Genomic DNA, 14,684 nt, shown 5'->3' on the forward strand with positions numbered 1-14,684 from the left:
TTATTTCTTTTTTTTTGTATATTAAATTCCAATGCGATAATAAAAATAAGAAAGAAATAATTTAATAAATGCCGAGTAATTAAATTTCTCGTAAATCCGGGTGCTTATAGACTTATTACATGATTTATATAAATAATAATTTTGCTATTATGAATTATAGAATAAAATTTCATTTAAAAAATTAATAAATTACAGATTTATATTAAATATATTTTAAGTATTACGTCAAAATATTTTTTAACGCGATTAAATTATTATTGTGTGACGGTACAACGCTCTGTACTCTCTATAGTGAGATTTATCATTTTAATTAAAAACGGAAATCTTTAAAGATTGGATACAAAAAATAATAAAAGTAATTTTGTAATCGCCTGTTAATATATAAAACAGGTACTATAGGTTATTATACTAACATTTGCATTTATTATTTTCCAAATCAAAATTCCTACCACAGGCTAGTTTTATTGTTATAATTTTTACTATCATTATTATTATTATTAATATACCATATTCATACGCGGATGATGAGAAAGTTGAGAGTTGTATAGCAAGTCATTAACATTTTAAATTTTATTTTCTTTTCAACTTGATCATAAACATCAACATAATTATTATTTTATAATTCTTATCATAACATTATATAAGAACTTTTTTTTTTTCAATCAATAACATAGTAATGAAATTCAATGACAATAGTCAATTATTAAAGTTAATTATCATTAAAATTTTTTTACATAATAATCTAAAAAAAAAATCTGCAGGTTTTATATTTCATTTAATGAATAAACTTCCTTATATAAATAAAACTGGTGTCATGCCTCCGTGTTCATTATCCCTTGTGTCTTTTTATAACCATCGACTTGTACATCAGCAATACGGCGGAGATGCTACATTAGTACTGAGAGTACACTCGAAATTGCAGCAGGTCGATTGTTACGATAACACTTGGGGTACACTGAGGATTGCACAATAAAAACCGGTTAAAAGTTGCATATTTTCGCGTGCCGGGAATTTTTCACTGTTTCACTGATGGAACTTTTACTGTACATATGCACACGCACAATCATATACATACATACATCTATCCATATCTCCTTCTCCACCCGATTGACCCCCACCTACTCATCCTCCGTTGATCCATCTTCAAGCGTTCGCTATTGTGCTGCGAGCTTGGTTATATTATGCATTTAGGTTGTCTTAATTATCAACATTATTACATAGTAGTATCTTTTTGAACGGAAAACAAGATACAGTAGGTTAACTTATACCAGTAGTAGAAGAAATTTATAATAGTCTTTAATTTATTTGAATAAAACAAATACAGCAGCAACAACAATAATAATAATAGAAAAAAAAATACTGTTACAACTAAACTTCAAAATGAGAAATTGAATAAAATATAAAATAAAATAGAGATCGGTCGTAACTCTTACATCATAGCTTATCCAAAGATCAAGAGCACAATACACCCTTGACATTGATACACTACTACATTGCTACATATTATACGAATGCAAATAAATATCTGATATAGCTTCTGTTAAACTGATAACCAACTAACAAACAAATAAATTTTTAATCTTATTCATTGATAACAAAGTTTTATTTATATATTATGATAGTAATATTTTTCACTATTAATTCAATAGGGAAACTTTTTCGAGAACCATAAATAAAATTTAGTTTTCACAGCATGCAGAGCAGTGAGATTAAAATCTCATGGGTTAGGTGTACTGCTTGTACTTGAGATGCTATAGAGCTGCAATAAATGTTCTATTTAAATGTAAATATTACTGCAGATAAATATATATATATATATATGATACCCAGCAGCAGGTACATGATGAATCACGGTGGATTATCTACCACTTCGAGTACTTACTCTTCTTCCTTACGCAATAACTTTTTGAAAGCTCTTTCGCTTGTGATTTACCCTCCGAAATATCTTTATCAAAAATTTTATTAATAATAATTTCAAGAGTTTTATTAAATTTTTTTTTTTAAATTTATAAAAAAAAAAATAGTTGAAGATCCGGCGCTTTCTCCGTTTCAATCGCAACGATTTCATCTTCGGTAATTTTTATATTTTTTGTGTCAAACAATATTGTAACGTTTCGCCACTTCCTTTTTAATATATAAATATATATATATGTATAAGAAGATACAAGAACTCGAGGAATAGTACGCGCGCGTGATTGCTTACAGCGACGCGTGATGTCGAGAGCTGAGAATAAGAAAAGAAAAGATAAATAAAAGAATGAGAAAGGTTAAAAAGAATAACAAAATAAAAATAAAATAAAATAGAATCGACCATTGTATAGCAGCCAAACGCGATAAAACCAGTTTTGTTTCAGGAAGTCTCTTCTCTAGATTCCGATATGGTCCCGGCATCAGATTTTTTACTCTCGTTATTTTCCCAAGCATATTTGTATCGTGTCCTTTGTCCGTTTCTATCATCCTTTAGCCCTCATTTTATACATTATAATAACATTTTTTTTAATATACATATACACATAACAGATAATATATTTCTACAAGATATAGAATTTACTAGACCGGTTATTATTAAACTATTTGGCAAACCTTGAACTCTATACCACTAAAATGTTCCGTTAGTTTGTAACACTTGACTGTTAATTTTTATGTGGCGCCGTTGACCTTATTAAGACAAATATTCAAATCTGTTGAATCTTCTGAAAAAAAAAAAAAATTATCATTTACATATTACATAAAATACCAGATTTAACCAAATTCTTTGTAATATTTTTTTTTTTGCTGATTAAAAGAAAAAAAATGACATTAAAATTATCATGTTAATTAGGAGAAATTTAATAGATTAATAATCGACTCAAATTCTTACGTCAAAAGTAACTATAAGATAACGTAGAAAATTGATGACAATTTTTTTTGTGTATATAAATATTTAAATAATTAAGAAAAAATTTCATTGTTAGTTTTTTTTAATCTGCTAGATCATAGCACTTATTTAAATTAACAAGCGTGACGAGTCTAAATGAGTTTCATAACATATAATTATATGTGTATAAATAAAGTAAATATGAGTTTATAATGAAAATTAGTAATACAGTGATAATTCAACGTGTTGTATATTTGTTGGGACGATATAACGGACAATCGCTCCAAACTAGGAAAGATAAAATCGTTAGTTAGTAACTGGAAACTGCCCACGATACGAGAACAACCACAAGAACGAACAAGAAGACCGTATTATTTGTATCCATAGCGCGATAAACATGCAAATCCTGAAATTCCCAAAAATATACCCGGATATATTAAATTTCTTGTTTCACAAAATACTTGTTTTAAACTAAAATCAATTCATCTTCTAAACTTATAAATTTACTCTAAAAATAACTTTACTATCATTATACAATAACACCAAATACATTTATTATTTCCATCATTCTATCACTTTTTTTTTTTTACCATCAATGCTTTATATGTTTTATTTATATCTATTTATATCAGCGCAGTATTATTATATTAATAATCTTATGAATTTTTTGTTTAATGAATACTAAATGACTTTATCATTTGTATTCACGGTACATAAAAATTTTATTTAAATACTTGGAGGAAAAAAAAAAAATATTTTACTATGTTAAAATAATTTCAATATTTAACTGTATACAAAAAATTAAATATATATTAGTAATTTAAAATGAATAAAAGTAAAATAGTATTTGTATTAAAATAGTTGGAATAACCCATTGATTAAATTATAATGTTTTGTTGTTGGTAATTTAGAGTCGACCGGAAAGTTTATCTCGTAGTATATCTTGAAGTGACAAAGAAAATAAATAAAAATTCATCTTGGTGAACATGGAACAATTTAGTATGCGTTTATCAAGTTGTTGAGCTCGTAAGTCATGGTGTGTTTCGCCGCGTCCTGAATAACCGAACAGAGTATTAAACTCTGCCGGAAAATGTTGGTAATAAACTTGCTGCATCCACTACAGTAACAAAGTAGTTTCAACTTTTATATATATACATAAGACATATGAATATAAGTAAATTGTTCTCAGGAATCAAAGAAACTCTTTTTTTCTTTTCATTCTACTTAATCTTCTTTCTTGTATTTATTGTCATGTTGCGTCCAACAATAAATTAACCTTGACATATGACTAGTGCATACGCCCTCACTTAAAAATAAGAGTAAGCTTAAAATTCAGAATTTCCACTTTAGTCCTCTTCCTTTCACCATACTTTTATCATATCCCTTTACCACCCTCTTTATTCAGCTCCAACAACTTATGTTACTTTTTTCCTTTGAGAGTTGGTTTGTGCGGCATTTTAAATTTACCCAAGGTTGTCCTTGTTAGAGGGAAAATGCAATGAAGCAACGCGCACGAACCGCGAATTGTGAATCACGAACGTGCTGGTACTGCGATATGCAAATGTAAAAGATACTGTATAAATGTATGTGAGTAAGCATTTGGCATGCGTCTCGTCTCGATTTACCATCCGGTATTACTGCCTTCGTTTTTTTTTTATCATTTAATATTAAAAAAATTTTATTACTTTTTTTTTGTATCTCATTTCAGTTTTATTACTCCAAAAAATTTTAATTATCATTCATGCTCATTTTATTTTATAAATTAATTTTTTTTGGTTTTTCTCTAGTCAAATATTTTTTCCTGCGTAAATATATTCTTAGATTTTGTTTTTTAAACTCTATACTCGTGCTTATTTATTTCCGTATGAATATATTTGATTTTTGTCTAGGAATGTTTTACAGGAAAAACTTGTGTCAGTTATACATCGACAAAAAAAGGATGAAATAAAGTTACAGCAGTTAAAACAAGAAAATTTACCCAGGCAAATAACTCACCGCGTCTTGTAATAATTTCTCATTCACCTTGTATTTATTCTTCTTATCTTGGTGGTGGCTGTAATACGAAGAATTTATTCTAAGCGTTATATAGTACCCGTCAAAAATAAGAATTGGATTTGGTTGATGCTTTTTATTTGAATCAAATCGATCGTAAGATCCGTACTTTTACTGAGAACAAAATTTATATTTTAATTCACCTTTTTTTTATTTCATTTTATTTATTTATTTTTTTTTAAGGCAGATAAATTATTACGAAGATGTTTGGTATTAATTTATGGTTCATTTATGTAACGTAATCGAATAATAAATGAAATCAGCGGCAAATTTTATTTAATGCCGTACTTGTGTGGGTGTATTTGAAATATTTATTTGAGGATCGGTAAGATAATTATTCACATTTATAGTTCGTGGAATTGTTATTTTATTAAATAATAATCTTCAATTCAATCTAATATTATTTTTTTTATAAATATTTATAATGACTGTTTAATTTTTAAAATATAAAAGAAACTTATGGAATTTTATTTATGAGATTTTTAATATACTTTTTTTTTTTTTTTCATTATGCGAAATATATTAACCATTACGTCAATGACGCAACTTTAATTTGAATTACCATCAATAATAATTAATTTAAAGTTTTAAAACGTCGGATTAATGAAACAATACAAGCGATGAAAGTTTATTAAATGATAAACAATTGAATAGTGGTCAACAATCTTCGAGCAACTTTTTAATTTCCCACTAAGAAAATTTAGAAATTAATGATTGGAAATTGCGAAGAAATAATCGTAGGCGATCAAAAAGCTAATTATCTGTAGATAACTTCTGGTATTTTTAACTTTATTGATTGGAATAAAACTTTCTTTCGAGCTTGAACGACTTTTATCTTGTTTTAAATCCTGCTCAGCAGTATTTAAACAGAATTTTTTCTTTAAGGTTTTCTAGATTTTTTAAATTTTTATTCTTATCCTTCATTTTATAATTACCCAATACAATTGATAACCGCATTTAACAAATAAACAAGTTTATTGAAAATTTGCTGAGCATTCAGAAGAAGAAAGTTTCGTAAAATTAAATTAAATCTCCTGTTCATATTATTATTCATACCCGGTTGTTGTCTATTTTAAAACTCAGTGAGTGGAGACAAAGCCCCAATAGATGATGGTAATAGAAAACAAATTTTAGGTTTAAAAGTTTGCCTAAAAAAGGGAATTCGAATTATTAAATCTATAAACTTTCTTGACGTAATTTGAGTCTCACATAACTTTTGTTTCTGTTATTCCCAACTTATCCTCATCTTAATATATTTATAAATTTGATTATCGTGAACCCCAAATTGACTTTTATACACATGTGTGATATTTTATCAAAAAATCTCATGACTCATTATTTATTATTAATATAACAATTTTATAGCATTTGTTAATTTTATAAATTTAATTTATCACCAAAATAACATTTTCAAAATTTGCATTGCCCAAAAATGCATACGGTCATCCAAAAAACTGTGGCTTTTTAATAAAACCGGTTGATTTTCGGATCCTATTTGTAAATGGAAGTAATTATCTGAATAAGGCTTCCAAAAATTTGGATCTTCATTAAAAGTTGTCGTTGGTTCTCTGTGAGTAATTAAAAAAATATTATAGCAAGCACTTGAGCACTCAATTTAAACTATTGTTGATAAAAATAATTGAATACCCATAAATAGCAAAATTAGTCCACAAATCAACGAGAATGTCAATCATTTTTTCGTCATTCTCATTCATTTCTAGATCCGGTAGTCCAAAATAATCTGGCGTAAAGGGGTATAAATATATAAGTTCATCTGCATGAATAACTCCCACATTGTCATTATTTTTTAAAATTGTCGAGGTTTTACTAAAAGTTCCACGATATTCAAAAGTATAAAAATACGACGGCTGTTTCATTCTCTTGCTCACTAATTGTAATTGTAACATTTGTGGAAACAAAAATGAAATATCACCAATTAAATCTGTCAGCTTCATAATAACCTTAAAATAAACTCATTGTTATTTTATAAATTTTATTTTAACACAAGAATATTTGATAACTTTTATTTAAAATTACCTGAGTTTTATTAACAAGATCAATATCACCGAAATAAAAACTTTGTAAATTATCCGCCAGTCGACCTGAATCACCGTCAGTAACATACGATGCAGTCATAAAGTGTAAAAATTGATTAACGTCACCCACATAATCATTATAGAGCGTTTCGTTGGCATATAAAACTGAAATAGATGTTTATTATTAAATTTTGACAAATAATGAGTTTATTTTTTCTTTTTTTTTTTTTTTTTTTTTTTTATAAAAGACCCTTTTAGGAGACATGTACGATATAATTATTACAACCCATTTAATGACAACATATATATGCATCTGTTAGACTAGCGTAGGATATTATGTGTCCATTAAGATAATAAATCTGCATTACTGCAATATTATAATTAATGTTCCAGTTGCAGTAACGAATTTAATATAAAGAGAAATGAAAACCTGATGAAAGAATAAGTCCTTCATTTTTAACAGCACCGCTGATATTTGGAAGATCTTGGATTTTATCATTCAAAATAATTTTTAAAGGATGCTCAGTGATAAGTGCATCTTCAATGTCTGGCTCAATACAGGGTACCCAAGTAACTAATGAAAGTTTCTGCATACCACCAAATATATCATTCGTAAATAAACTATAGTAAGGAACTTGTCTTAAACATTCAATTAATTCTTGGGAAGTTTTGTTGGGGCACTCGAATGTATTTCCGAGGCTATAAGCGTAACTTTGGTAAGTAGTTGAGTTTGCGAAAGACCATGGACACAGTGAACTACCACTTTGTGCAATGTATCGATGAAATAATCCTTAAAATATTTAAACGTTAATTTTTATAGTTGGTTATAATTTTAAAATTTAATGAAAAATTTAATACAAATAAAAAAACAAAACCTTTTGTTATTTTAGAGAGCACTTGGTAATTGACACTAACACTACCAGCACTCTGTCCAAATAGTGTAACACTTGCAGGATCACCACCAAAGTTATCTATATTACTTTGTACCCACTTCAACGCTAAAGTTTGATCCTTTAATCCAAAATTTCCGGGTGCTGTTGCATCACCTGTACTCAGAAATCCAGTAACACCCAGACGGTACTGAATTGTTACTAGTACTATATCTTTATCAAGTAAATAATTTGGCCCAAGGGATGTTGGTTTGGCGTCGCCTCTTTGAAATGCACCCCCATGAATATAAACCATCGTTGGCAGTAATTTATCCGGATCTAACTAAAGTGTTTAAATTTATGATCACTTGCAGAAGTAAATCTGACAATTAAATTTATTTACAATTATTAATATTAATTTATAATTACTTTAGGTGTATAGACATTTAAATACAAACAATCTTCTTGACCAAAAAGAATATTTGTATATTCGTCTCGTTGTCCACAAACCGGCACATCGTTAGTGGCCATTAACGTTCCAATCCATGGTTTAACTGGTTCTGGATTTTTAAATCTGTTATGATAACAAGAATAAATTAAAAAAAAAATTCATTATTTTTTTAAGAATTTTTTATTTTATTTGTTTTTTTAATAAATACCTCAGAGGTCCAATTGGTGGCTGAGCATATGGAATTCCCAAAAATGCATTTATATTTCTGCCGCGCCTTGAGACCATTTGGGTTCCAATTATTTTTCCAAGAGGCGTCGTGACCTTTGGTTCTGTTGTAAGGCCGATACACTCATGATTGTAACACTGATTAATTAAATAAATTGATACTAAACTGATGATCCAACGACTGGCCATTATAGTTACCTGTTAGTTACTACTTATTTCTTTATTGTTATAGTGACGTTAGTTGATATTTTTTAAAGTTAATTGCTGCCGATAACACACACCGATAATTGCACTACTGCGCTATACGATATGACAGAATGATAATTTTTCCTTTAAAAAATTATGCTATATATTTTTCAATAATTATTAACACTCATTTTAATGCGACTATTTTTTATTTTTGGTCAGTAATAATTGTGTTTAATTTCTCCGAACTCGAAATAAAACAATTTATTTTATTTAAACAATTAAAATTAAGGACTATTGTACGTAAAATAATGACAGTGTGACAAAATGGAATAAAGTTGAGGATTACCCTCCAGGAAATTCTCTAAATTATCTAAAACGATTAAGCAATTACGAAAGTTTAATAGTTACCAGTGGTTGTAAATTAACAAAACATTTTAGTTTTAGTCTTTCAGTTGTTACTCACCATGAAAGGGGGTGCCTACGTTAACGATTTTTTCGTCCCATTAATTTTACATTCTACCTTAAACACCCCTACTGTGTATGGATAGATTTTAATCCATGTTTCTCTTCGAAAAAAAAAGAAACAAGAAAAAAAAAAGTTTTCAGGACTAATGGTACTGACAACCAATAAACTAGGTCGAACAAAATGGAATTTTTTCGCTGATTGAAAATAAATAAAAAAACCATTCCAAGTATTATTTCTTATTTTTCACGTATAAAATTATTACAAACTAAATATAAATTGAACGTTGGATAAAAATAAATTTTTTAAATTCTGACAGTTTGTTTTACGAGTTTAAAGCTATTTTTTATCATGTCATATTATATTTATTGAAGGCATCTAAAATTTCCTTACAAGCAATACAGAGTTAAAACTTTTCATAAAGTGAATCACCGACTTTAGAATTCGAAATTACGTATTACAATCTGCTTTAAGTAACAAGATATGTCAGTGGCTTTAAAACTTTTCCGGTTTATTTTTTATCATCTTCTTTGCCGTCATCTCTTTTTTTTTATTCTATTTCTACGCTTGATCCTTGATCCTTAAAATAAGATGGGACGTGAATAAGATTATGCCGCTGATACTCACCGCCTCTTCCAGGAACAATATTTTACACTCTTGTTAATGAACTTTATATACATATATATCCTTTTCATTTTTTTTCCTTTTCATTCTTCGTACTTTAATATCTGTTATTGTTTTATTTTTCTTTTCAATAAAATATAAATTAGTGTTAATTAATTGACGAGCTAGATGATCCAGATAAAAAGTTGATTAATAACTATTTGATAATTTTAAATTTTAAATAATAAATCTAATAGATTGAATGATTAAAGAGGATTATTAAATTAAGTAGAAAAGTTATTCTGTGGTTTTTTATTTTCAGTAATTTTTTTAACTCTCTGTTAATTAATAAGAGTCACTTGACATATTTTATAAATGGCCGGTATTTTATTAACGTACCGTTTTATTATCGTGATTCATAAGGATTGAAAAAAAAACATTTTTTTTTTAAAAATATATACAATCATTGTCGTAAAATATTTTTAATGACGAAATATACGTAATCTTAAATATCAATACCAATAATAATTTTAAAAATATAAAAATTTTAATTACACTTGATTCTCATTTAAATATCGACAAAATATACTTCCATTTGAATCCATAATCATTTCACCACCAATTTGACTTTCTGCATCATTATCGTTATAATTATATTCATACTCATTATTATAATTATCATTGCGTTTATGTCCGTATCTGAAAAATTTAATTTGTATCAACTTATAGCAAAATAAATTACATTACACTTATTATTATTATTTAACTAAACATAAAATTATAATATTTAAATTATTTAGTAGTTAATGAAAAGTATCAAGTTATTTGCATTTTATAATTTATAAGATTGAGGTTTAAATATATAATAGTAATATAATAATAATACTTGAAATAATTGAACAGGTCAAAACTCCGTTTGTGATTTTTATTATTCACTGGCACTGCCATCACTGCCGCACTCACGATTAATAATAATAAAATCTAATAAAATTAAAAATTAAATTGCAAGAAAACAATAAAATTATTATTTAAGACAAGTAAAATCTCACCAATTTCATATTTATCGAGTAACTACGACAAAAATTTTTAAATGACTATTTAATTCTCTGAGCTATCAGTTTCATTTATACTATTTGCTATCAGTTGATCATACATCGGCGAATAAGTCACTAATAGCCTAACATAATATATTTTATTATCAATGTCTTTTGTGTTCAAAAGCAGAATTATATCTATTGATTTATGATATCAATTGACGACGTTAATTTTATCATAATAATTTTTATTTTTTCGATTAATTCCTAAGAAATTAGTACATCAGCGTTAAATACAAATTCTTTGTAGAGATATGAATCGGTATTTTAATTAAAATACTTTCGACAACTCTTGAGAATTTTAAATATGACGTCAATAGATAAAAAAAAACATAATGAATTTTACCGTTGGATAATAACGTTTTTTTGTCATGAAAAGAAATTGATGAAAAATTTCCGGCCAAGGATATATATTTGAATTATAAAATATGATGTATATTATCTTTGAACGGTACTTGATCTCATTATCCTGCAGTATCTTCCTCAAAGGATAAAGGCAAAGTTTAACTGTATAACCATCAACAACAAGGGGTGGCATTGATCCCCTATTTGAAGGCATGCGCAGTATTATTTATATTCTTATAAAAATTAACACCCAAGCATCGCAATCAAAACAAACCAGTCGAGTTAAAGATGCAGTAGGAAGAGGATTTAAATAAAATTTTTTATTTTTTACACAAACTTAATTAATTAGTTTATTTATAGATATATATTTAAAATTTGATAATTCGACGATGACTCCTGGATTGGGTCATGATCCTTTGTCCAGTTACAATATAACGGCTCTCGGTGAGTAAGCATTTACATGTCCTGCTAAAATAAATATTTTATTCGTTGGTTGGTTGGTTGGACTCTTACCAGATAATCTTTATATTTGCGTGCTATACCAACCTCGAAATCTTTATTTTATATCCATATATATATATGTGCATATCGTTAAATTGTTATTCAAGGTAATACAGCTTTATGTCTGTGGCAACAACCACAACACATCCTCTTTCAATTGGCTAATTTCTGCTTTGTATTATCCTACTCGGCACCATCATCAAAAAAGGGAATACTTTTTATGCATACTGTTCTCATTGTTGGTGAGTTTATTTTCATTTTTTTTTAAATATTTAATCTCGATAATAATAATAATAATGCTTAGGTTTTATGCTGTTATCTGGATGGGCATGGCACGTAATCTGTGCACCAGATATATTTTCCTGGAATTTTGCCTTTCTAGTATTAAATATTGGCCAACTAGTTTACATTGTTTATCAAATGAGACCAGTACACTTTGATCCAGAGCTCGAAGAAGTTTATCATACGTTATTTTATCCATTCAAGGTGATTAATCCTCTTGAAACGTTTTTCATTTTTATTTATATTTTATCAAGGTAATTTTATTATCAGGTCTCTCGGATGCAATTCAAGAGATTAGTGTCACCAGAATTTGCAACAATAATGTCACTTCACGCAGGTGAAGCTTATGCAATGCAAAATCTAACGAGAACAGACAGACTGGGACTATTATTAAGTGGAAAAGTTAATGTTCTCAGTGATTCAAATTATCTTCATCCAATTCTTCCCTGTGAATTTTTGGATTCGCCTGAATTTGAAAGCTCTCGTGCTTCTGTTGACGATAAATTTAAAGTAACGATAAAACAAATAAACAAATGATTGATTAATTGATTGATTGGTATTTTTCTTTCAACAGGTTTCTATTGTTGCAGCAAGCTCATGTAGATATTTGTACTGGCAAAGATCAGCATTAGAATATTTATTAGTAAAGGAAGCATACTTAGCAACCGTTTTAACGACTTTAGTGGCGAGAGATATTGCTACTAAACTCTATGCTATGAATAATAAGGTACATATATTTATTTTATTCCACAAAATATACCAGCAAAAATATTGTTTATAAAAAAAAATATGTTTATTTTTATAACTTGTTAGATAGTTACAGATAAAGGCTCCCATTTAGATATAAGACTGCCTACAATAAGTGCCGGTTTAAATATGACTGGGGAATACCGAAGTCCACGTGCATCTCGACAAGCTTTAATGCGTCGTAAAGAAGGCAAACCAACCACCAATAATGGTAATCCACATAAATAACAACAATAATAATGGAAAAAATAAAATCGCCTGTTAAAAAAAAAACTAGGAATTGCATGTTAATCGAATATCGAACGGTTTAAAGTTAGCTCGTATTTAACTTTTCGAGACAGCTATTTTTATAAGTAATTAATTATTTTCGCAGTGGGTGGTGCTAAACCGAAAGAAAGGCCGGCTAATAACCTGACGAAACTTGGCGCGCCTAACATGGAACCGCTACCAGAGATCCCGTCTTGTGATGATTTAGCTTCCAGTGGGGTTGAGAGCTGGCTCGAATCCTCCAGCAAATATCACAGCTGTGAGATTGTCGATGAAGAGTAGCTTTTAATTTTTCATTATTATCATTTAACATAAACTATTTATTTATTCATTGATTTATGCATGCGCATCATTACGAAAAAAAAAAAATCCAAAAATTGTAATAATTAACGGTCTTCCTTATTTATTTTTTATGTCACTTCTTAATTTTATGAATATATATAAACAGCATTTATAAATGATACTGAAGTTAGCAGACGTTTAATAATTTTGGGATTTTTTTTTAGACGATAAACCATAAAAAATAAAATATTTGAAAATATTGCACCTGTAGTTTTTTTAATTTTCTACATGTGCATATTTTTAGTTTTTTTTTTTGTAATTGATTTGTTGAGAAAGAAAAATTCAAAAATTTTTAAATGTCTGCTAACTTCAGGATCATATTTATAATTGATTTATTTTTCATTGTTTATTAAATTTTTTTATATTGTATATACTTTTAGGTATTTAAATTTATTTAAAAAAAAAATATTTGTAAAAAAAATAATATATATATAAAGTTTATTAATTGTTGTAAAATATAATAGTAATTATAATTAAATATTGATATTAAATTGTATCGTCGAGCGTTAAATATATTTTTTTTCTCATATTACAACCCAACAAGATAATAAAAAATAATTAATTGCGTTTTACGTCACTGAAATAGGTCATACTGGTGAGCTTATGAAACTAAAAATAATAATTAAATTAATTATTTGTAGGATTGCGTGTTTGATTATGTAAAATAACAATCAGGTAAAAACATTGTAGTGTGTTCACCCTTTTAAATAGACGTCCCTATAACTCATCCCCCGTTTATTTCGGACGCTGCTTTTCGTTTATAACTTCAATAACTTTCATTCAAAACCTTGGGTTGAAGGGTTATTTTTCATTGTTATATAAACGCGCGTTTTCAATTTCTTGCAACTATTAATTTTATTTATCGATATTATTCTTGTGTACAAGTCCTTCTACTCACCCCTACTGGGTTTATTATTCATAGCCATCATCAACAGAAGTAATACACATTTCAGAGGGTCATTTAATAAATACACTTATGCTTATATATAGTGTTGACTCAAAAATTAATTCATAGCAAATGAATTTCATTTATGGGACATATTTATTGTAACAATTAAATATTCACGGCTTTATTATTTATTTATTCTATCATATATTTAGTTGAGATAAAAAAAATATATATCACTGTTTGTTTATATCAAATAATGTAATTATTTTTATAGACATTGCTGTGGTTGAAGGTCATAAAATTATATAAATTTTTTCGAATAAACAGTAAATGATTGTGTAAATTCAGTAACCAGTTCAGTAGTTGGGTTTAGGATTTTACGTATGTATAGCAATTATGGCAAACGTCCAAGTTACTTTGACTAAATTCCCTCGGTATGTACGTTTTGTTTAAATTTTTTTATTGTTACACT

The 14,684-nt window shown here is 27.6% G+C and overlaps 3 protein-coding genes across 3 annotated transcripts; 1 reads left to right on the forward strand and 2 right to left on the reverse strand.

Annotated features, from left to right (window-relative positions):
- Positions 1-6,214: 6,214 nt before the first annotated feature.
- Positions 6,215-8,742, reverse strand: LOC130668050 (juvenile hormone esterase-like). The gene is made up of 7 exons (XM_057470043.1): positions 8,474-8,742; positions 8,244-8,388; positions 7,821-8,157; positions 7,376-7,735; positions 6,947-7,110; positions 6,557-6,870; positions 6,215-6,477 (listed from the first exon to the last, which is right to left on the reverse strand). The coding sequence occupies exons 1-7, from the start codon at positions 8,677-8,679 to the stop codon at positions 6,303-6,305; spliced, it is 1,701 nt and encodes a 566-aa protein (XP_057326026.1). The 5' UTR covers positions 8,680-8,742; the 3' UTR covers positions 6,215-6,302.
- Positions 8,743-10,023: 1,281 nt separating this feature from the next.
- On the reverse strand, positions 10,024-10,972 carry LOC130668052 (DNA-directed RNA polymerase subunit beta-like). The gene is made up of 3 exons (XM_057470045.1): positions 10,795-10,972; positions 10,632-10,726; positions 10,024-10,444 (listed from the first exon to the last, which is right to left on the reverse strand). The coding sequence occupies exons 1-3, from the start codon at positions 10,801-10,803 to the stop codon at positions 10,297-10,299; spliced, it is 252 nt and encodes an 83-aa protein (XP_057326028.1). The 5' UTR covers positions 10,804-10,972; the 3' UTR covers positions 10,024-10,296.
- Positions 10,973-11,201: 229 nt separating this feature from the next.
- LOC130668051 (popeye domain-containing protein 3-like) lies at positions 11,202-13,510 on the forward strand. The gene is made up of 7 exons (XM_057470044.1): positions 11,202-11,628; positions 11,793-11,927; positions 11,990-12,171; positions 12,238-12,477; positions 12,542-12,694; positions 12,781-12,925; positions 13,088-13,510. Exons 1-7 carry the CDS (start codon positions 11,574-11,576, stop codon positions 13,261-13,263), a joined length of 1,086 nt encoding a protein of 361 aa, XP_057326027.1. The 5' UTR covers positions 11,202-11,573; the 3' UTR covers positions 13,264-13,510.
- Positions 13,511-14,684: the final 1,174 nt, after the last annotated feature.

The sequence above is a fragment of the Microplitis mediator genome, chromosome 5, assembly GCF_029852145.1.
Source record: "Microplitis mediator isolate UGA2020A chromosome 5, iyMicMedi2.1, whole genome shotgun sequence".
Classification (NCBI taxonomy): domain Eukaryota; kingdom Metazoa; phylum Arthropoda; class Insecta; order Hymenoptera; family Braconidae; genus Microplitis; species Microplitis mediator.

Coding starts and splice junctions, on each gene's coding strand:
- LOC130668051 (XM_057470044.1), top strand. CDS start 11,574: ATGACTCCTGGATTGGGTCATGATCCTTTGTCCAGTTACAATATAACG. Junction 11,629..11,792: donor TTACAATATAACGGCTCTCG/GTGAGTAAGCAT, acceptor TTGTTATTCAAG/GTAATACAGCTTTATGTCTG. Junction 12,926..13,087: donor CAAACCAACCACCAATAATG/GTAATCCACATA, acceptor TTATTTTCGCAG/TGGGTGGTGCTAAACCGAAA.
- LOC130668052 (XM_057470045.1), bottom strand. Junction 10,445..10,631: donor GACCTGTTCAATTATTTCAA/GTATTATTATTA, acceptor TAAATTTTTCAG/ATACGGACATAAACGCAATG.
- LOC130668050 (XM_057470043.1), bottom strand. CDS start 8,679: ATGGCCAGTCGTTGGATCATCAGTTTAGTATCAATTTATTTAATTAAT. Junction 8,158..8,243: donor TAAATGTCTATACACCTAAA/GTAATTATAAAT, acceptor TAAACACTTTAG/TTAGATCCGGATAAATTACT. Junction 7,111..7,375: donor AGGACTTATTCTTTCATCAG/GTTTTCATTTCT, acceptor CATCTATTTCAG/TTTTATATGCCAACGAAACG.